This window comes from Trematomus bernacchii, unplaced genomic scaffold, assembly GCF_902827165.1.
Source record: "Trematomus bernacchii unplaced genomic scaffold, fTreBer1.1, whole genome shotgun sequence".
Classification (NCBI taxonomy): Eukaryota; Metazoa; Chordata; class Actinopteri; order Perciformes; family Nototheniidae; genus Trematomus; species Trematomus bernacchii.
Window position 1 is genome coordinate 1,268,917 of NW_022987685.1, and position 18,465 is coordinate 1,287,381.

Sequence of the window (18,465 nt, forward strand, 5' to 3'; positions counted from 1 at the left end):
GTCCGCATGTGGCATTGTCGGTCTCCCCCACCCCCCCCCTCTCTTACATGATCCAAAAATAAAATCATTTGCTTCTCCCTCACGCAAGCCCACATAAGGTCCTTCCTGTCTTCTCGGTTTAATGTAACTGTCATTTGTTTTTAATCCAAGTCCCCCTGCTTGTGTTAAAGCTTAATCTGGCCTATTACACTTTGTACATGTCTGCACTGTCAGCATGAGGATGTGGGGGGGGGGGGGGGGGGGGTTTGTGGATGGGACGCAGACATTAGATCATACCATCTGGAGCAAGAAACGCACAATGAAGTAATCATGGTTATCCAAGTTTCCCATGGCTGAAGATATGGTAACGTGGGGAGGAAGATGTTGATAAAAAAAAGTGGTTTGTGGGTAATTTGGGACGTAGGGCGAGCCTCTAATTTGTTTGAGTCTGAGAGAGATAATTAGGTGAATAAAGAGGACGGGATGATTTGTGCGAAACCTCCTCACTCCGCACCAACAGTGTGAATTTCACTTGCCCGTCTCTCTCATTGGTGTCAAATCTCAGAGAGGTGCGTGTGATTTATGCCGCTGAGTGCATGTCTGTGATCCCACACCGAGTGGGTGTCTGTTCGCTGGTGTTTGTGCCACAGCCCCATGTGTGTGTTTGCGTCTCGTCACCCTGGAGCCAGTCGTCCTCTCCTCTGACCCTGATCCCCGTCACCTGTCCGCTTAGATCACACACGCTCACACACACACACACACACACGCACGCACAATTGCTCTGACCCTTTCCTGGAGTTGAAACCCAATCGCAGTAGCCAACCATGTAAAACTTGCCAGCACAGCAAGGTTTTGTTTTTCTTTTTGTGGGTGTGTGTGTGTATGACTCGAAAGACCTTCTGTCTGCTGTAGGATGAACTGAAGCATTTTTTGCTTTTATAATAACTTTTTAAATAACTTTATACACTACTGGCCCTTGTAGGTTCAAAAGAAAGTCACACATACAGTCGGAATCAGATCATAAATGTTTTATTCTTCACACAGCGTATACATTTATCATCACGATATCAATATGTTACTAAATGGTGAATATTGTTTGGACTAGAGGCAGTGTAACATTAACCAAAGTAAAACAGTGACAAGAGTTACATCGAGACTAAACTCAGTGTCCCAGCTTTACCTTGACCCTGGTGTTATTAGACATGGTTGCAGCACGTAGCAGTGGTTCATAGTAACATGTGCTCATACTCAATTATTAATGTATATGATGGTACAGTAAAGGGTTCCATTAACAGCTTTAGACTGGTGTTTCTGTTAAGATGTTGACGAGTTGTGTGTATATTTATCTAACCTAGTTTTTCTTTCATTGCTAATGTGTTTTTGTTGGTTGTTCTACTTCTGTGAATGAATAATAATCCACTTTTTAATAGATAAATGTCTCTTTATAAATCCTGAAATAAGATATGGGTCAATCGACTTAAATTGAAAAGGAAATCAAAGACTTTTCCTTCACTTACTCTTTCACTGTCACTTTCTATTAGTGTTCTGAGTCATCATGTCCTCCTCTTGATGATTACATGTTGTTTTATCTCTTCTCAGGAGACCAAGTCCTCCAGCCGCTCCAGCATGCCGCGATGTCGGAACTCCGTCGCCACGACCACAACAGACGACCAGCCGCACATCGGAAACTATCGGTTGCTAAAAACCATCGGCAAAGGCAACTTCGCCAAGGTCAAACTGGCCCGACACGTCCTCACCGGAAAAGAGGTAGGCATACATGCACAGTGCACACGTGCTAGACAATCTGTCCTTTGGTTCCACTGATAGTCACCTAGACTCAGTGTTTTATTTTAAGCCACATTTTTTAGAGAAACGTTACTATTGTGACTTTATTTACCTAGAAACTGGCTTCTTTAATTACAAACACCAACAATTCTGACACCCATTCGATAATTGTTTTGGCGTCATCAAATCCACCTTGATCCATCTTTTTTCTTTTTGATTATTTATTTATATTATTTCATTATCGTTATTTTTTTTCTTTGTACGATGCGAGTTCATAAAGTCAAAGGATGTCATATGTTGTACACACTGTGAAGCCCCCTGAGACAAATGTGGAATTTTTTATATTGGGCTATATTAATAAAATGTGATTGATTGACATTTAAGATGAAGACATATATAAACTATTAGCCTGTGGATTGTGTGTCAAAGTGCATTTTGTGTAGATTAGTATGTACATCTCCAACCAAACTGCTTTGACTGTTCTATTTATCTTTAAATCTTCACTGAAAAGTTGTATTATTGTGTTTATTGTTGTAACAATGTTTATGCTGCCCTTTTGGCCTGGACACTCATGAAATGAATTACTTTTTAATCTCAATTAGACTTTAATCTGGTGCTTAATGTATATATAAACGTATAAGGGAATTGCCATTAGACAATTTAAGCAGGCTATGGACCTGACCCCGTAGTATAACTGAAAAATGTTCTGCAAATCCTTTAACCAGCAGCTATTTTATCACCAAAAAACACTTCTGCTTAGAATAGAAGATGTTAAAAGTAGAAAAACAGTTAAATGTTTGGACTATTTGTTAATCTGCCTTCCTGGTTGCTGAGGATACGGGAGGGTTCACGCTGGGATACACAGTGGGGCCCTGTCAGATCCTGGCCTCGCATGGCTTTGGAGACGGTACATCTGCTGCGGGAGATTAGATGGCCATTGTCAGCTTGAATAGAGAAGCCCGAATGTCTCTGGCTTACTGTGAATTCCAGATGTGATGTAACGCGGTGGTCTGTACCTTTAAGGGAAACGCTGTGTCTGCAGGGAGCCCATGCTGGGGTCTGTCTGAGGCCCACTGAAGTACACTGTGTGTGTATGTGAGGGAGAGAGAGGGGTGTGAGGGGAGTGTGAGGGCTCTGTCAATGTGTGACAGCTCTGTGCCTGACACCCTGATAACACTCCATGTGACTCGCTGACACGCACACACGCACATACAGAAAACAAGGGAGAGTCAGAGGGCAAGACAGACAAGCACAACCAGAAAGAGGAGTGGAAGAAAGGAGTTAGTTGACGGTGAAAGACGGATGTGGGAGAAAACCTCCCTTTTCGGTGTCCTTGTTAAGACATATACTTATTTGTTTTCCTCGCTTCATCTTCACGTCCTCTTTTCTCTTCTTCTGTTTTATCTGCTCATTCTACATCTCTCTCACATATCTGTCCATATCTCTATTTTTCTTTCCTTTTTTTGTGTTTAACTCTCTCTGTGTCTCTCTCTGTTGTTGGCATCATCTGTTGGATTATGAACTATTGACCTCATTATAGCATGGGTAAAAGCCATGCTTTAGCTTTGTGTGTGTGCCTGTATACTGCCCTATTATGCAACTGTAGCCCGCTGTGAATATGTGTTTGTGTGTGAGATTCTATCATTCTTCTGTGTGTGTGATATGTCCAAAAAGATAGCTGCAATGCTAGTATTGTCGATGAATAAAAGAGTAATAACACATGTTGTTATGCTTCTAGGTGGCTGTAAAGATCATTGATAAGACACAGCTCAACTCCTCCAGTTTGCAGAAGGTGGGTCTCTTTCTCTCCCTCACACCCACACACACATGGACACAAACATATGGGCACGAAATCCAAACCTCAGTCCTTCTTATTCCTTTTCTCAGAAGTCATTTTCAAGTCACTCTTCCTGCCCCACATGTCCTTCTCTCTTGCTTTTCCCTTCTGTTTCTCTCTCTGTCTTTCTGAAGTGGTCTAGTTTTTCAGAGAGAGTTTTAATTACAGGAAACAAGCTGCAATTACTTCTTTTGATCGTGGCAGGGTGGGGTCTGTCCACTTACACGCACACTCCCTTACCATGTATGTGCACATTCAAAACACACACACACACACACACTCGTGCATCTTTAATGTGTGCAAATGTGGACACATGACAGGAACATTTTAAGACGTCACAAAGAGGCTCAGAGCACATAAATCCAGTGATAAATGCTCACACACACTCACATCAAATGCATTAGGGACCAATTTGGAACTCCTGATATTATTCCCTATCAGTTCTTGAAGTTTTTTTGCCAACAAAGGGGGCTTTGTCTGTTCTTTTTGCACGGTTCTTGGAAATGTGTCTTGCCGCATTTCTGCATGCTGCAACTGAAGCAAATAATGTGCTGGCTTTAAAAGACCCATGAAAAGACACACTCTCACTGTTTTATTTTATTTTGACACAAAAATAACACCTGGACATTCAGAAATGCTATACGTGATCAAGGGACATTGTGTAAGCCTTAAATGTCAAGTTGTTTTCTTAATATCTAGGAATTTAATTATAACAAAACACAACTGAATGTGTTACTGTTTTTAAAGCCATTTTGGAAAATGGTATTACATTAATAAGACGGCAAGTGAAATGAAACAAAACATTGTGTTTGAGTGTATATTACACACATTACATTTTAATGTGTTTCATTTTGGGTTGTTTGCAACCTTAACAGTTATACTCTGGCTTCTAACTGTCTGTCTACAGTAAGCCTAGTTATCTGCTGACCTTATCTGCTGAGTCAAATAAATATATAATGAGTGAAAACTGCCTCTTCTCGCCTAAACCACAGAAAGAGACTGAGTGGCACAGACTGGAATTAATACTTTTTATGCTTGAATGTATCCTATCAGAGTTTACAAGCAGCTGAAGGTAACATTTGTTAGCTCTGAAATCCTAAATTGTGCCGGGATTTAAACTAATATTTGTTTCCCTTTTTAGTAAATTGACACACATGCTCATACAGGAAGTGCATATTTATGTTTTCAGTGTCACTTTACCCACTGCAAATATTGATTAAGAGTCTATGCAATGACACAAATAAAATACAGTGTACTTCATAAACAAATTGATAACAAATCTATTGAAAGTATTTTGCACTTAAATGTGTAGAATATAAATGTAACAGCACACTGACAAGCAACACCAAAATAAATCTGGTCTCCTCTCTCGCAGCTCTTCCGGGAGGTGAGGATCATGAAGATGTTGAATCACCCCAACATAGGTGAGTCACAGTGAGATCACTCTGTCTTCCCGCAGCGATGTATTTTGTCTTTCAAGGTCATGCATTCAACCTGTCTCATATTAATACTTCTGCTTTTGTCTTATCTCTTTGTTTTTGCTTTCTTCTTTCCTGTCCCTTCTCCCTTCACTTTACTTTCCCCTCCCCCTCCTCCTGCTTTTCTCTCTCCACCTCCAGTCAAGCTGTTTGAGGTGATAGAGACAGAGAAGACTTTGTACCTGGTAATGGAGTACGCCAGTGGAGGTGAGTGCGTGTCACTGTGAAATAATTCCCCCTGAGGCTGGGCACACTGTATGTTACCATCAAATGCTGCCCCCCCCCCTCATAGTGCACAGGTTTAGTTTTTTTCTGGGAGAGTCCTCTCAATGTAGACGCACATGATTCCAGGATTTCAAATTTGTATTCAATATTATTTTATTTTAAAGAAATGTACAAAGAAATGTCTATTTTATTATATATGTTTGCTGAACTATGAATTGTTGTTTTTTCTTTATTTCTAACATAGAAGCCGTGTTTGATTTGATTACGCATATATACGAATAAACCGTTTTTTTGTATGAAAAGAAAATAACGTACTTTATTACAAAAGAAAGAAGCCTGTTTTTAAGTATTTGTATTTTAGTTAAAGTGCCTGTACTTTTTTTCTTTTTAAATGACAATACTTAGTTCAATGTCCCTTTCACCTAATACTCCGGCCTTAAAGAGACCAGTATTAGGTTCCAACAATAACTCTGCTCTCCTCATTTCTCTCGTCTCCCAGGAGAGGTCTTTGATTACTTGGTGGCCCATGGCAGGATGAAGGAGAAAGAAGCCCGTGCCAAATTCAGACAGGTTTGTTTTTGTTTGTTTTGGAGAAAATGCATTTTTGTTAGGGCTGCCCAATATGTTAGCTTTTATTTTCATCACGATGTCAACTTGCACGATAATGGGTTTAGAGTTTCAAAAAGAGTTTCAGTAGGAAACTTCACTCATATTTTCTTTGTCGTTGGCTTTTGTGCACAGATCGATGTTACTTTTTAATTTTTTTTAAATGAATTTTTTTTTAAATATTTAAGCATTTTATTGTATAACAGCAGTATATAGCAGTAAACTGAAAGAAGCAGAACGGAGTACACTTAATATCTGTTTATTAAGCACAATAAATATTATTCAACAACGTCATCACATGATATATTCATATCGTGCAGCACTACTGTCTGGTTATGTCATTTTATATGTATGTTAGTGTATGCTGCTGTTGTTTTAAGGCATGATAGATCTGAAGTGCAGAAGCAGGAATCTCTTTTTATTTTAATAAGTGCATTTATTTAATATTTTAGTGATTGATATTAATAAGCAGTTTTGCATAAATTGTGCTCCCTTTGTACTTTATTATCGCTTTCTGAAGTACCCTAATGGAGAGGTCAGAGTCTTGTAGTTAATCTCTAAAACTTGTTCATCTTGTCATCCTTTCTCACTCCGTCTCTTCCTCTCTCACTCACTTCTCACTCTCCAGATTGTGTCAGCGGTGCAGTATTGCCATCAGAAGTGTATAGTACACAGAGACCTCAAGGTGAGAACACACACATGATTGAATTACATTGGGTGTCAAAGCGCAAACAGGCATGCTCTCTGTCCACTTTTTAACATCATAGGATCTCACTTTTTGAGATTAGAAATTCTGCCTCCATGAACAGGTGACTCATGGGTTACAAAGATTATATAATGTCCCTCTTCGAGTGCTAGGGCTTAAACACGCATACCCATACATACGCACATTTATTTCTTACGTAATTCCCCTCTTGTGTTCACTATTGGATAATCCTCTCTCTCTGTCTCTCCATATATTCTCCCTTCTGTCTTTAAAGCACTTCAGTTGGTGCCAGAAATTAAAACGCAGACCTAATACTTCCCGCCCATTGTGGTCGTGAGTTGTTAATCCTCTTATTGTGCCAGCAGGCAGACCTGTAGACAGAACATTATCATGATTACTGTAACCATACAGAACCCTCTCATCTCAAAGTTGTGTCCCCAATCATGGTTATCGTTTAGCTATTTATAAACATTTTCAGTGCTTTCAGCAAGGTCACGAAACATTTTTGACTCTTTACAAGGCAATGATGGTTGGCGTGCACAAAAAGAGAGAATGAGAGATAAGACTTCATGAGGACAGACAGTTCCAATTATTGTAATGCGTACCGTCCTGCACTTTATCCTAATCACTCTTGATCTGTGCATTCTATTGTGAAATCCAGCACAGGCTTAATTCTAGCGCAACGAGACGGAAATCGTTCTGTTTTGGTCCAAAGATGAAAAACCCAGCACGACTGCATTCATGTTCTTTATATTGCTATTACAGCTCTGTCTACTAGTTTTTTTGTTACTTTGCATGACAATTAGCTATAGATGATTAAACTTGTTAGTAGAAAAGAAGAGTGACCACTGTTCATTTATTTCTGAGGTCAAAGTCTAGAGATGATGTCAGTGTTGATGACGGCAATGTATTCAGAGCTAGTGAAAAGAATAGCGCACCTGTTGCTAGGCAACCCCAGCCTCATGTTCACTGCCTCACTTTAGGCAGTGAGGGCTACACACACACAAAATGAACTCGCTTTGCCCATTGTGTGATTCTTGTAGGCCCCGGGCCATTACTCCGAAAAACCCTGCAGTTCTTTTTTTCCGGAGAAAGGTGTCAAAGAGAACTGTCTGTGGAATAATTATCTTCAAACTCATTTGCATGTCGGAGAACATTTTTGCTCAACTGACACATAACCGAGCAGCCTATTTGTAATACTTTGTCTTCCACATTTACTTACGTAGCACTGACCTTCCTGTGGATTCGAAAAGTGATTTGATATGTGGAGAAATTACATAACACTCAAACATTTGTTTCATTTTCTGGCACATGTATTCAGAACCAAGTAACCCCGTCATGTTTAAATCTTTATATGTTCCTCTATGTCCCTGCTCTTTACATCACGTTAATGTTTTCCTTCCTCTCTCCCACACTCGATCGGTCTTCAGGCAGAGAACCTGCTCCTGGACGCAGACATGAACATCAAGATAGCGGACTTTGGCTTCAGTAATGAGTTCACTCTGGGGAACAAGCTGGACACGTTCTGTGGCTCCCCGCCCTACGCCGCCCCGGAGCTCTTCCAGGGGAAGAAGTACGACGGGCCCGAGGTGGACGTGTGGAGTCTGGGGGTGATCCTGTACACGCTGGTCAGCGGCTCGCTGCCCTTCGATGGACAGAACCTCAAGGTCAGGAAGAGGAGCCAGTTTATTTGTGTGTGATGTGGGTTACATAAGAGGATGTCTGTATTCTGTGGGTGGTTGTAGTATTTGTCATGCTGGTTTCTGTTCCTTCTGCCGTCTAAAATGCAGAAACTAAATTCAGGAGAGAGTGAATGTGTAAAAGTGAATAAAAGCCGACCCAAGCACTTCTAATGTTGTTGGTGGTTTTCAGCACCCAAACAGGCGCTGAGATGAGTTGTTATTCTTAATTATTCATACCGCCTATCACACATTGTCGCTATCAAATAAACATTCTGTCTTTACACAGATGAGTCACTGTGGAAGTGCAGACGCACTTTGGGTAGGCGATATGACATTGAATGCGATTATAATGATATTAGAGGCCCTGCAAACTGCCATCCAGGTTTATTCAGATTCCTTAACATTACCTCCTGCTTGGGTGAAGTTTTGTTTCAAATCTACATTACTGTTCCTACTATTAATTCAACAGATAGGAGCCTGACTTTTCAGATTTAACCCTATAGTAGAAGTGGTCTTAATTTTCCTTCCACAGATGAATATGAACAAAAAAACATGGACATTAGATAAAGCACAGTTTTCAATGCTTATATAATTTTGTTGATCTATTAAAGTCAAATGTATTTTAAATAGGGAATTCAAATTTATTTTTAATAATATATTTTGGTAAAGTCCGCTCCAAACTACACTTCCACTGTGTTAGCCTTTTAAAATGCCTACCAGCTTGTGCTTGGGTAAATGCACTACTTGTTTCAGAAACTATTAATCATTTGGGAATGTAACCACAGCTAATGTCGTCTATTGGCTTGTTCAGGCCACTTTAGATTACTGATGAGATTCAGAGTCAAGTTCTTTATCATTAGACACTGTTTCATAGACTCTCGTTTTCTGTAAATCGCTGGAAACAGTTGGATAGTCTGTTGCTCTCGGACAGAATCTGAGAACGTGAGAGAAAAAGGATTGTTTTTATGTTTGTTTTTTTAAGAGTCCACTGCTGACTTTTTAAATGCTCTTGTCCATCTCCAGGAACTGAGGGAGCGAGTGCTGCGTGGTAAATACAGGATTCCCTTCTACATGTCCACCGACTGTGAGAACCTGCTCAAAAAGTTTCTCATTCTGAACCCCTCTAAAAGAGGCAGCCTCGAGGTACGCTACTCTGACACACACACACACACACACACACACACAAGAATACAAACACAAGATAATAAATCACTTTGGTCAGACTTGTCAAACTCACAGACTAATGGTGGGTGAAGCGCATACAGTGCTATACTGCTCAGCTGGACTTGCTTCACCAGCTATATGCGAGTTTGTTGCTGAAGTGTAAAGTGCTTTTTAAAGGCATAGTAAATACTTGTTAGTCTGAGAGTTATGAGTTACTAAATGTGGGAGCACTGAAGATAGTTGGACATTACCTAGTTTTGAATGGAAGCTGAAGGCAAACAACTAGTTGCTGCTGAGTAACAGGCTTCACTTTCACTTTACTAGTATTCATTTTTTATTAAAACATACTGTATTTTTGAATTTCAACAGTCTATGTTTGGACTACAATGGCTACTCTGTAAAAAGAAAACTGAGATAAGACTCTAATGTTAGTGCTAGAATCGAGTCCTGTGACTGTCCCATTTACACCTACCTCAAAGATTGTCTACAATTGGTATAGTTCAGTTTTGCAGATTTTAGGAGTTTAGCCCTGTCTTCCATCTGGAGTTCATTATGAAAGGTCCCCTGTTCACTTTTTAAGAAAGATTAATCTGCATTTCAAAGATAAAATACACCCGGCTATTTCCCTTTAGAAAAAGACAGTCCATAGTGGTGAAGTAAACAGATGAAAAACGCAGAATGAATTCATCATGCATCGCTGGTTCCTGCATCATTTCCATTGTATTAGTAATTTATCTGTGAGACTCTTTTGTTCTAACCTTTTCCCCCCTCTTTCTCTTGTCTCCTCTTTTATTCTTTAACCTTTCCTCCCTCCCCTGCTCTTTACCCCTTCTAATGTCTTTGACATCTTATCCTCCCTGTATCTGTCTGTGTGGTTTTCTCTGAGCAGCAAATAATGAGGGACCGGTGGATGAATGTGGGTCATGAGGACGAAGAACTCAAACCCTATATCGAACCCATGCCAGATTATAAGGACCCCAGGCGGACAGGTAGGAACGGAAACAAACTCAAAAATGGTAAATGTATTCCCTTCCTCACCCAAGCACACACTCAACACATATTTTAAATTTCTCAAGATGAATTATGTACCTACAGAGTTCCACCGTTCTAATTTTAAACACGTTTTGTGCATGCAGACATCATGCTGACGATGGGATTTTCTGCGGAAGAGATCCAAGACTCGCTGGTGAACCAGAAGTACAATGATGTGATGGCCGCATACTTGCTACTGGACTTTAGGAACAATGAGGTACGCTCTGTCTTAATCAAACCTACACACCTTTATTTAACACGCTGTAATTGGTTTGTCAGATCTGTCGAAGCTGCAGTTACCCTACTGGTTTTGTGAGCTGTTATTATTATTATTATTAATAATACTCTAATCATCACCTATTCACTGATAATTATTCCTTTGAAAAAAAATTGATTATTCAAAAATATTAAATTCCAAACAGAATATCTCACTGGAAGAAAATCTTAAATATAAACAAATTATTAATATTTTTGAGTGAGGTTTATAAATAAAAAAATGAAGAAACAAGTTGCACTCAATCTGCTCTCCTACCTCTGCGCATGTGAATCAATGTCTGCAGGTACCTCCAACTTTTCTCAGTTCTAATGAACTTTAGCATGCTGTCTGTTAAAAATATCTATTTTAGTTTTTACATTTTTGTTTATGATGTTTTAACCTTGCTCTGGGAAGCACTTTGGGCAGCCTTTAGGATATGGAGCTTTTTGTGTGAGAGATTTTCAGTATTTTGACAAGACGTTGATAGATCACCTTTGACTCTTAGAAACTGAAATGTTTCACTCTTTTTCTGGCATATAATAGACAAAAACGGATTAATCGAAACTAGAAAGGTGATATATAAATAAAGTTGAGTTGTTGAATCCACCTAACAGTCTCTATGTTAAACCTGTTTGTTTCTCTTTGTCCCGCAGCTGGAAGAAAGTGGCATCAAACCCCGGCCAGGAAGTGATGTAAGCAATATTAACGCCCCCTCCCCGCCTCACAAGGTACAATGAGAACACATAACGTCTCCTGCTTACACATACTGAGGTCTCCTGACTCCAGCAGGTGACAAGTGCAATGACTTGACCTCTTCATTTTTTGACAAATACACTTTGGGAATTTACTCTCAAACAGCTCTCATTAAGAGTTTACATCTTTGACCTACATACAGGTACATGTGAAGCAGTGCCTTCCCCTTCTTTTATTTGAATGGCTTTATAGACACATAACAGCAGCAGCAGCTGTGTATGCAGCTTCTACTCACGTCCCAGTGAGTTCAACTCTTAAAAAAACCGATATCAAACTGACCTGTATGTCCATCTTGCCCCTCTAAGGTACAGCGCAGTGTGTCGTCCAACCAGAAGCCTCAAAACCGCAGAACCAACGACCAGGGTGAGACGGGTGTGTGTCGGAGAGGAGGGGGGGGATGTAAGAGAGGGTTAGGAGAAGGAAACTGAGATGGGGTATCGTATTGAAATTCAGAGATAAAACAGTCAGTTCCTTTAACATGTTTTAAATTTAATCTTATGATATGAATGATGCTGTATGCTGCTAATTATCTCCAGTCCTGTATCGTTAAATAGAAGATTTAATGCTTCTAAAGGTAATGATAAGGTAAAACGTTTCAAAATAGTTTTTAAAATAAGCAATACATTGCGTTTTGAGGACTCGTGTTGTAAAAGATGGGAGAAAGTTTGATTTAATTGAAAAATGTAGAGTTTAATAACAATTTAGAGGTGACAGGTTACAATGTATTAACTATCATAAGCACAATAACAGTGTTGGACTTTTGGACAGTGAAAAACAAAAACCTTAGATATCAGGCTTCCTCCAACATATTGCTCATTAAAAATGGTTTAATAAAAAAAGAAAATCACACAAGTCACCGCAAAAAGATATAGACATAAATATTTATCATAAGAGGTAAAACAGGAAAAGGGCAAAAATGAGGAGACGCAGCAGACATCCTGAGTACATGGGCTTGATATATGTTGGAGTAAAGGTTCAAGTAAGAGAGATGGGCTGGATGTGCAGTAGAATGATGAGGTAGAGGGAAGATAAGATTGATTTAACAATGGAGCCACACGAGCAGATTGAAAAGAAGGTCCGACTGATTTCTATTGGAGCTGAAAGAAGACAGGAAGTCATAAATGAGCTGCAGAGCCGAAAGTGGTTGAGATGGGAAGAAAGGTCTCTGATTAGAGCACATCCAGTGATGGCCTTTCTCATGTACTCCCTCTCTTTCATTTTCAAGGCTCTTCCTACTCTAAGAGGGGGGGTCAAACAGACAACCGGACTGCAGGAGAGGATGCTGGGAGGAAAGGTTCATCAGGCAGCTCCACCACCAAGGTGCCGGCCAGCCCTCTGGTCCCCACTGACCGCAAGAAGAGTGCCACGCCCTCCACCGTGAGACCCAACACACACACTGCTTACTTCACATTCACAACACACAAACATTCAAATGTACAGACATACAGATTCTCAACAAAAAGACATACTGTAATTGTAGCAACTTTAATGAAAGAGAAAACGAGTTGCTCCTTAATGAAAGTAAAACTTCAGCTACATATTATCTTAGGTCCAAAGATCAAATCGAATGCTAGATACTAGTTAAACTATCTTGAATAAACGGCTATATAATATAAACGACCTTTAAGTGTGCGTCACGTCAATTTGATCTGTTATTTTAGTCATCTTTAATGAGACATTGTTCTTGTCTCATAACCACCAGTTATGTAATGCCAATTCCTAGTTTTACACACCCACAATACTTTATTTTCTTGGTGTTAAAGAGAAACTGTGGACCTTTTTCCCAGCACACACTATGTCGTGTAAGGGAGGCACAGGTGTTACAGGCACAAGTGTTCCAGTCAGCCATGATGAGTGTGACCGGCATCTACGGTACTAAGGACCCTGAAACTGACGCAGCCTGTGCTTTTCCTAGTGTGACATGTCAAAATGTCTTTTGTGAAATTGCCTTTTTTATTTTTCCGGGTATCAACCAACTCAACAACAAAACACTATGACTGAACCTGTTTGTCAGAAACCTTTCTTTAATGAATAAAACAATGATGACAATTGACAAAAAAGATTAGACTAAACTCTAGTTTAAAAAAACAAAAGCGTAATCATAATCTCATTATAATGAGGTGCATGTGCTGAAACAAGCGAGGACATTTAACACGGGACTAAGAAATAGCTGATGAAATCAACACTTGTAGGAACCTCTATAACTTCCTCTACAGTTCTGGCCAGCAGAGTAATTTAAAACAGATGACACTTTCAATACGACACATTCAAACAAATGTTAGAGAATAAACTCAACTAAAAAGTTTGAAAAATTGTAAGAATATTGAGGGTATTTTGTGACTCTCCACTGAAGGGCTTTTATAGATTGTTTGTAGAATGCAGTAATGAAATGTGACGTCCCTACTCACCATCGTTCACCTGCGATGCTGTCAGTTGCCTGATAAGACCTGTTCTTAATATCTGTGTCACCCTCCTGTTAATTTAGGGAGGGACCACTTTATGATTTTGATTAGCGTGTTGACTTCCTGGACATTGTGTAATTCCATGTATAGCTCCACCTCACCTCAACCCGAGAAGATGGTGTCGGGTAGTGGAAAAACCCTGTGAAGGAGAGAGGGTTCTCTAAATGACAATTCATAAATAAGAACTGCAACGATTAAAAGATTCTAATTTTGTAATATATAGTCTGATCTGTATATAGGACCATAAAAGGAATAAACTGTTAGCTATCCAAAACATTAGGAATGCAATCAAATATAATATATTGGATTATACTTCACGCCTTTTCTGTGATTTAATAAGTTGCCCAATTAGATTTTTAATTTGTATGATTGTGCATTACCATGACAAGCTGCAGGAAATTTAATTTGCTACATGAAATACTCTTAAGGCCCGATTGTCATGTAATTAATTTCACTAATCCGTGCCAATCACGAAGCTTGCGGGACGCTTTTTCCTGTGATAATATATCACTTTTTATCATCCGACTTAAATCACTTATTTTTCAATGTCTTGATCCTAAACATTTCTATATTTCTAACATTGCTGTTCTTTTCCTCCTCTCTCCCTTCAGAATAGCATCCTGTCCACCGGTACCGGTCGTAGTCGGAACTCTCCTCTGACTGAGAGATCCACGCTGGGCCAGGGCATCCAGAACGGCAAGGACAGGTACCCACACACACAAAGACACATGCACACACGAGGTAAAAAGAGACGCACCACTGGTGTCTCACACACTCTATTTCAAGGAGTCTCAGTGTTGGTGAGGATGCACTGCACTTACACATAAACTATAAACACACTCTGGTTTGTGAATGAAGCCGGCCCGCAGCTGTCTTGGTGTCTGAGCTCCAGACCTTGGCCGGTCTCTCCAATGCTCTGCCAGCTGGCTCAGGGAGGCCCTCAGCTCTCTCCCCCCGGGGTGGGGTGAGCCCTCCTGGAAGAGGAAATCTGGCTCCCTTGGGAATTTAGGCCAACCCTTCAGTAGATTACAGATTACCCCTGGTGGTGGAGGGCCATTCAGAGCACAGGCAGGGTTCGATGGACACACACACCCACTCGGTAAACACACCCGCAGGTTGACATATGCTAACACACAGACCTCTTTTGGCATTCAAATCTAATCCTTCTCCTTTTAACAAAATGTTCTGTTCCAATGAACTTCCCCCAGTTTAATCAAAGGTTTTGCCCAAAGTCCAATCAGGGAAAGAAGGTTTTAGTAGGTATGAACCTCAACAAATGACAATAATCTTAAAGTAATAAAGAGTCAAAAGCAAGCTTACTTTCAGCCTTTGGGTTTAGCCATAAATCAAGCCCCTCCCTCCTTTTTGTGTAATATTCCCTCCCTTTCCCCTCGCTCATTTCATGCTTCCAGATCTCCTTTTTTTTTTTACCACTTCAAACAATTCCAAAATAAAAATACAACATTTCGGAGTTGCTCGATTGTGGGTTAATCTTTATTTTATTATAAAAAAACACTTTTTTGCGGTACTTTGAGTAGACCCGGGATCGTACTGTGCCGAATACGCGTCCACACATACCACCATCACTCATGCTTAACCAGCCATATGCTTTGTGTGCTTTCTCATGAACATTAAACATTAAGCCAAACCATAATCCCTACTGTGATGCAGTGTTCATTGTCATTACTGCTTTATTGCCTGTTCATGATTCTCAAATGACCTCTTTGTCCCTGGAATAGTGCCTAACCTATAACATCATTTAAAATGTTTTATTGAATCCTGATAACTGTATTTTTGTTCCTAGTCTACGCACTATGCCGTGATGATGAGGTCATTTGAGACAGCATTTTTTTGGGTTGTTTTTAGCACTGTGGGTCTAATAGCTGTGTTAGACTCTGCTAACTTAGTTGATGTCATCTGCTTTGATTTTAAAGTAACTTTATTTGATCATCATTAATGCTTTGAAGTTTGGGCTTTTAAACATGTTACACCCCCCAACCCTCCCAATTCTCTCTTTCTAATTGTCTTTCGTGTGCGTCTGAGCTCTGTCACATTTTCTCGGCGCCTCTTACTTTTCCTTTGTGTCCAGCTTCCTATTTTCCTCCTTGTCTTTATATAAATCTTTCTTATTCTCCCCTCTCTCTCTAAGGAGATTAGGTGGACTTGTGATGGAATATTAACTCTTAGTGGCATTATATGGTCCTTGTACTGCCTCCTAATAGGCTTACATATACACAGAAATATCTACACAAACTCATTGACACACACACAGGCTTAAACATACATGTCACCCATGCTCAATCGCTTGCCACACGCTGGGCTATCAGTGAATGCCGTTATTTTTCCATCACTAGCCGCACTAATCTCCGTCGGAAAGAAAGTGTGCGTTTGTCTCGGTGTTTATTTTCTGTGTAATTAGCAGCTGTTGGTTGACCTCTATAAAAGTGTCCCTCTCTCTCGTTGCTCATTCCTCTGCCCTCTCTTCGTCTCTCTCTCTCTCTCTCTCTGGTACCACTCTGCGCTGTCTCTCACTGTGTGTGTGTGTGTGTATAAAGTCAAGTCAGAGCTGTCGGTTATGTGCGGAGCTTTGTAGCTAATTACTAGAAAGTTCAGGAAACAGCCAGTGCTGTTTTTGCTCAAGTTATTCAATAAACTATGCTTTGTTACACATCTTGTTTAGATTGTTAGCAGTAGAAAAGGATTGGAGAGGAATGGGACAGGTCAGATCTATAAAATGTCAAGTTCAGTCAGAGTGATAATTCTTAAACAGAACAATGAGAGAAGCTTTATTTTCTGCCAATCATCTACTCGTCTCATACAGAAAGTCAGGACCCTAACTGTAACCTGAAAGGGAGCACCAGCAATGTTGGTTTTAATATAGATTTTAAATATTTATCTCATAGCAATGTAGCAAACTTGATTGAATTATTTCCTATTAATGATTCCTTAATCAGAAGTACATTTTCCCGATTCACTTATTTAACATTCAGTCTGTAAAATATCTAGAAATGTATACTTTGCTGAGCCCAAAGTGACATCCACAAACTGTCTTTTTTGTCCAACCATCACTCAATTTATTTACATCATAATAAACTCCAAAAACAAGCAAATATTCCCAGTGAGCAAAAATACAAAGAATTAACTTATCAAAATTGGATGTTCGCATATAACAAAACAATTATTTGTATGGCACAGTTCTTTACAAAAAATGTATACTGCAGATATCTTCAAATAAGCACTCTGTACCTTAAGATGGATAAACAAAGATATTTACACGCTGAAAGGGATCTGTTAGACAAATGTAGTTGGAGTTAATCCTGCGTAGCAATGCTTTGCACATTTCTGTAATATTTGTAACCTGACTTTGTCCACATTATTTGTCTTGAGTGATTCCAGTCTTTCTAGCCAATAGAAAAGTGTGTTGTGTGTTTGTCTTCTGTGTGCTGCCTTTTTGTTTCGGGTGGATTTCACATGAAAACAGAAGAGGAACACAGTCAGCCTTTGATGGTGCCCTCTGATTGTTTTTTTTATGTGAAAACACCATGAAGCAATGTTAACAACAAAAAAAGACCAACTTTTCTTCTTTGTTCCAGTCCTTTCCGCTGTGTGTTTTCTGTCTCTTTTTGTCTCTACTTCCTCTGTTCTCTCCCCCCCCCCCCCCCCTCCCCCTTACTGTGTTTGATAAGTGCTGCTTCTAACCATGCTCCACCTCACCTCCCCGCCCATCCACACACAAACCCCGCCCACTGTGTTTGTGTGAATGTGTGTATGCTTGTGTTTGTCACCTTTTTGGTGTGTTTGTCCCGTGTCTGTCACGTTCTGTCGGTGTGTCTGCATATGTGTGTGTGTTGGGCGGGGTATTCCTCCAATCCCTCCCCCCTCCTCTCAGCCTAAACACTCCGGGCTCCCGCGCCTCCACTGCCTCGGCTGCTGCCGTCCTCTCCTCCTCCTCCTCCTCCTCGCGTCCCCGTCATCAAAAGTCGCTCTCCTCCTCCAATCATCCATGCCCCTCTGACCTGCACGCACCACGGCCCAGGCAAGTCTCTCACTCACACACACACACACACTCAAACACACACTCTCCCTGCCTCAGCCCCTTCCAGCTCATTAACTCGGCACAGATCATCATCCTTCCCGCAAGAACTGGATGGACTAGAAGGAAAGAGGAGAGAAGAAGAAGGGATCAAATGTGGGCTCTGAAACCTTCCATCACTGCTGCATTAAAACAACTCTTTGATGACGTCATAGTGCTTTTAAGACATAGAAAAAGCCTTTCACAAAGCAGGGAAATGTATCAAAGAGTAGGTGTTTTACCTAAAACAAAGAGCCCCACTTGCCAACAGACACCTCACTTACATGCACATTCACATGCATCTCATTTATTCTCAAATGTTTTATAGCTTTTTGTTTTGGAATGGTCTTTTTATCAACCTAAACCTGCCTCCTGCATTACTGGGTGTTGATATCACGAAAAATGCACTGAAGAAATACCTTACATAT

At 40.2% G+C, this 18,465-nt stretch overlaps 1 protein-coding gene across 11 annotated transcripts in view; it reads left to right on the forward strand.

Annotated features, from left to right (window-relative positions):
- Positions 1 to 18,465, forward strand: part of mark2b (MAP/microtubule affinity-regulating kinase 2b) — a 45,361-nt gene that overhangs the window by 16,616 nt on the left and 10,280 nt on the right. For 6 of the 11 annotated variants that reach the window (XM_034136645.1, XM_034136646.1, XM_034136650.1 and 3 more), the window contains exons 2-16: positions 1,579 to 1,746; positions 3,503 to 3,556; positions 4,977 to 5,025; positions 5,221 to 5,286; positions 5,804 to 5,874; positions 6,539 to 6,595; positions 8,047 to 8,283; positions 9,322 to 9,441; positions 10,352 to 10,478; positions 10,599 to 10,711; positions 11,404 to 11,442; positions 11,809 to 11,866; positions 12,729 to 12,880; positions 14,577 to 14,671; positions 17,855 to 18,001. In XM_034136645.1, coding sequence (XP_033992536.1) covers positions 1,579 to 1,746; positions 3,503 to 3,556; positions 4,977 to 5,025; positions 5,221 to 5,286; positions 5,804 to 5,874; positions 6,539 to 6,595; positions 8,047 to 8,283; positions 9,322 to 9,441; positions 10,352 to 10,478; positions 10,599 to 10,711; positions 11,404 to 11,442; positions 11,809 to 11,866; positions 12,729 to 12,880; positions 14,577 to 14,671; positions 17,855 to 18,001 — 1,553 coding nt within the window. The remainder of the gene's footprint in view (positions 1 to 1,578; positions 1,747 to 3,502; positions 3,557 to 4,976; positions 5,026 to 5,220; positions 5,287 to 5,803; positions 5,875 to 6,538; positions 6,596 to 8,046; positions 8,284 to 9,321; positions 9,442 to 10,351; positions 10,479 to 10,598; positions 10,712 to 11,403; positions 11,443 to 11,808; positions 11,867 to 12,728; positions 12,881 to 14,576; positions 14,672 to 17,854; positions 18,002 to 18,465) is intronic. The other 5 variants (XM_034136647.1, XM_034136653.1, XM_034136654.1 and 2 more) reach the window with 3 other exon arrangements.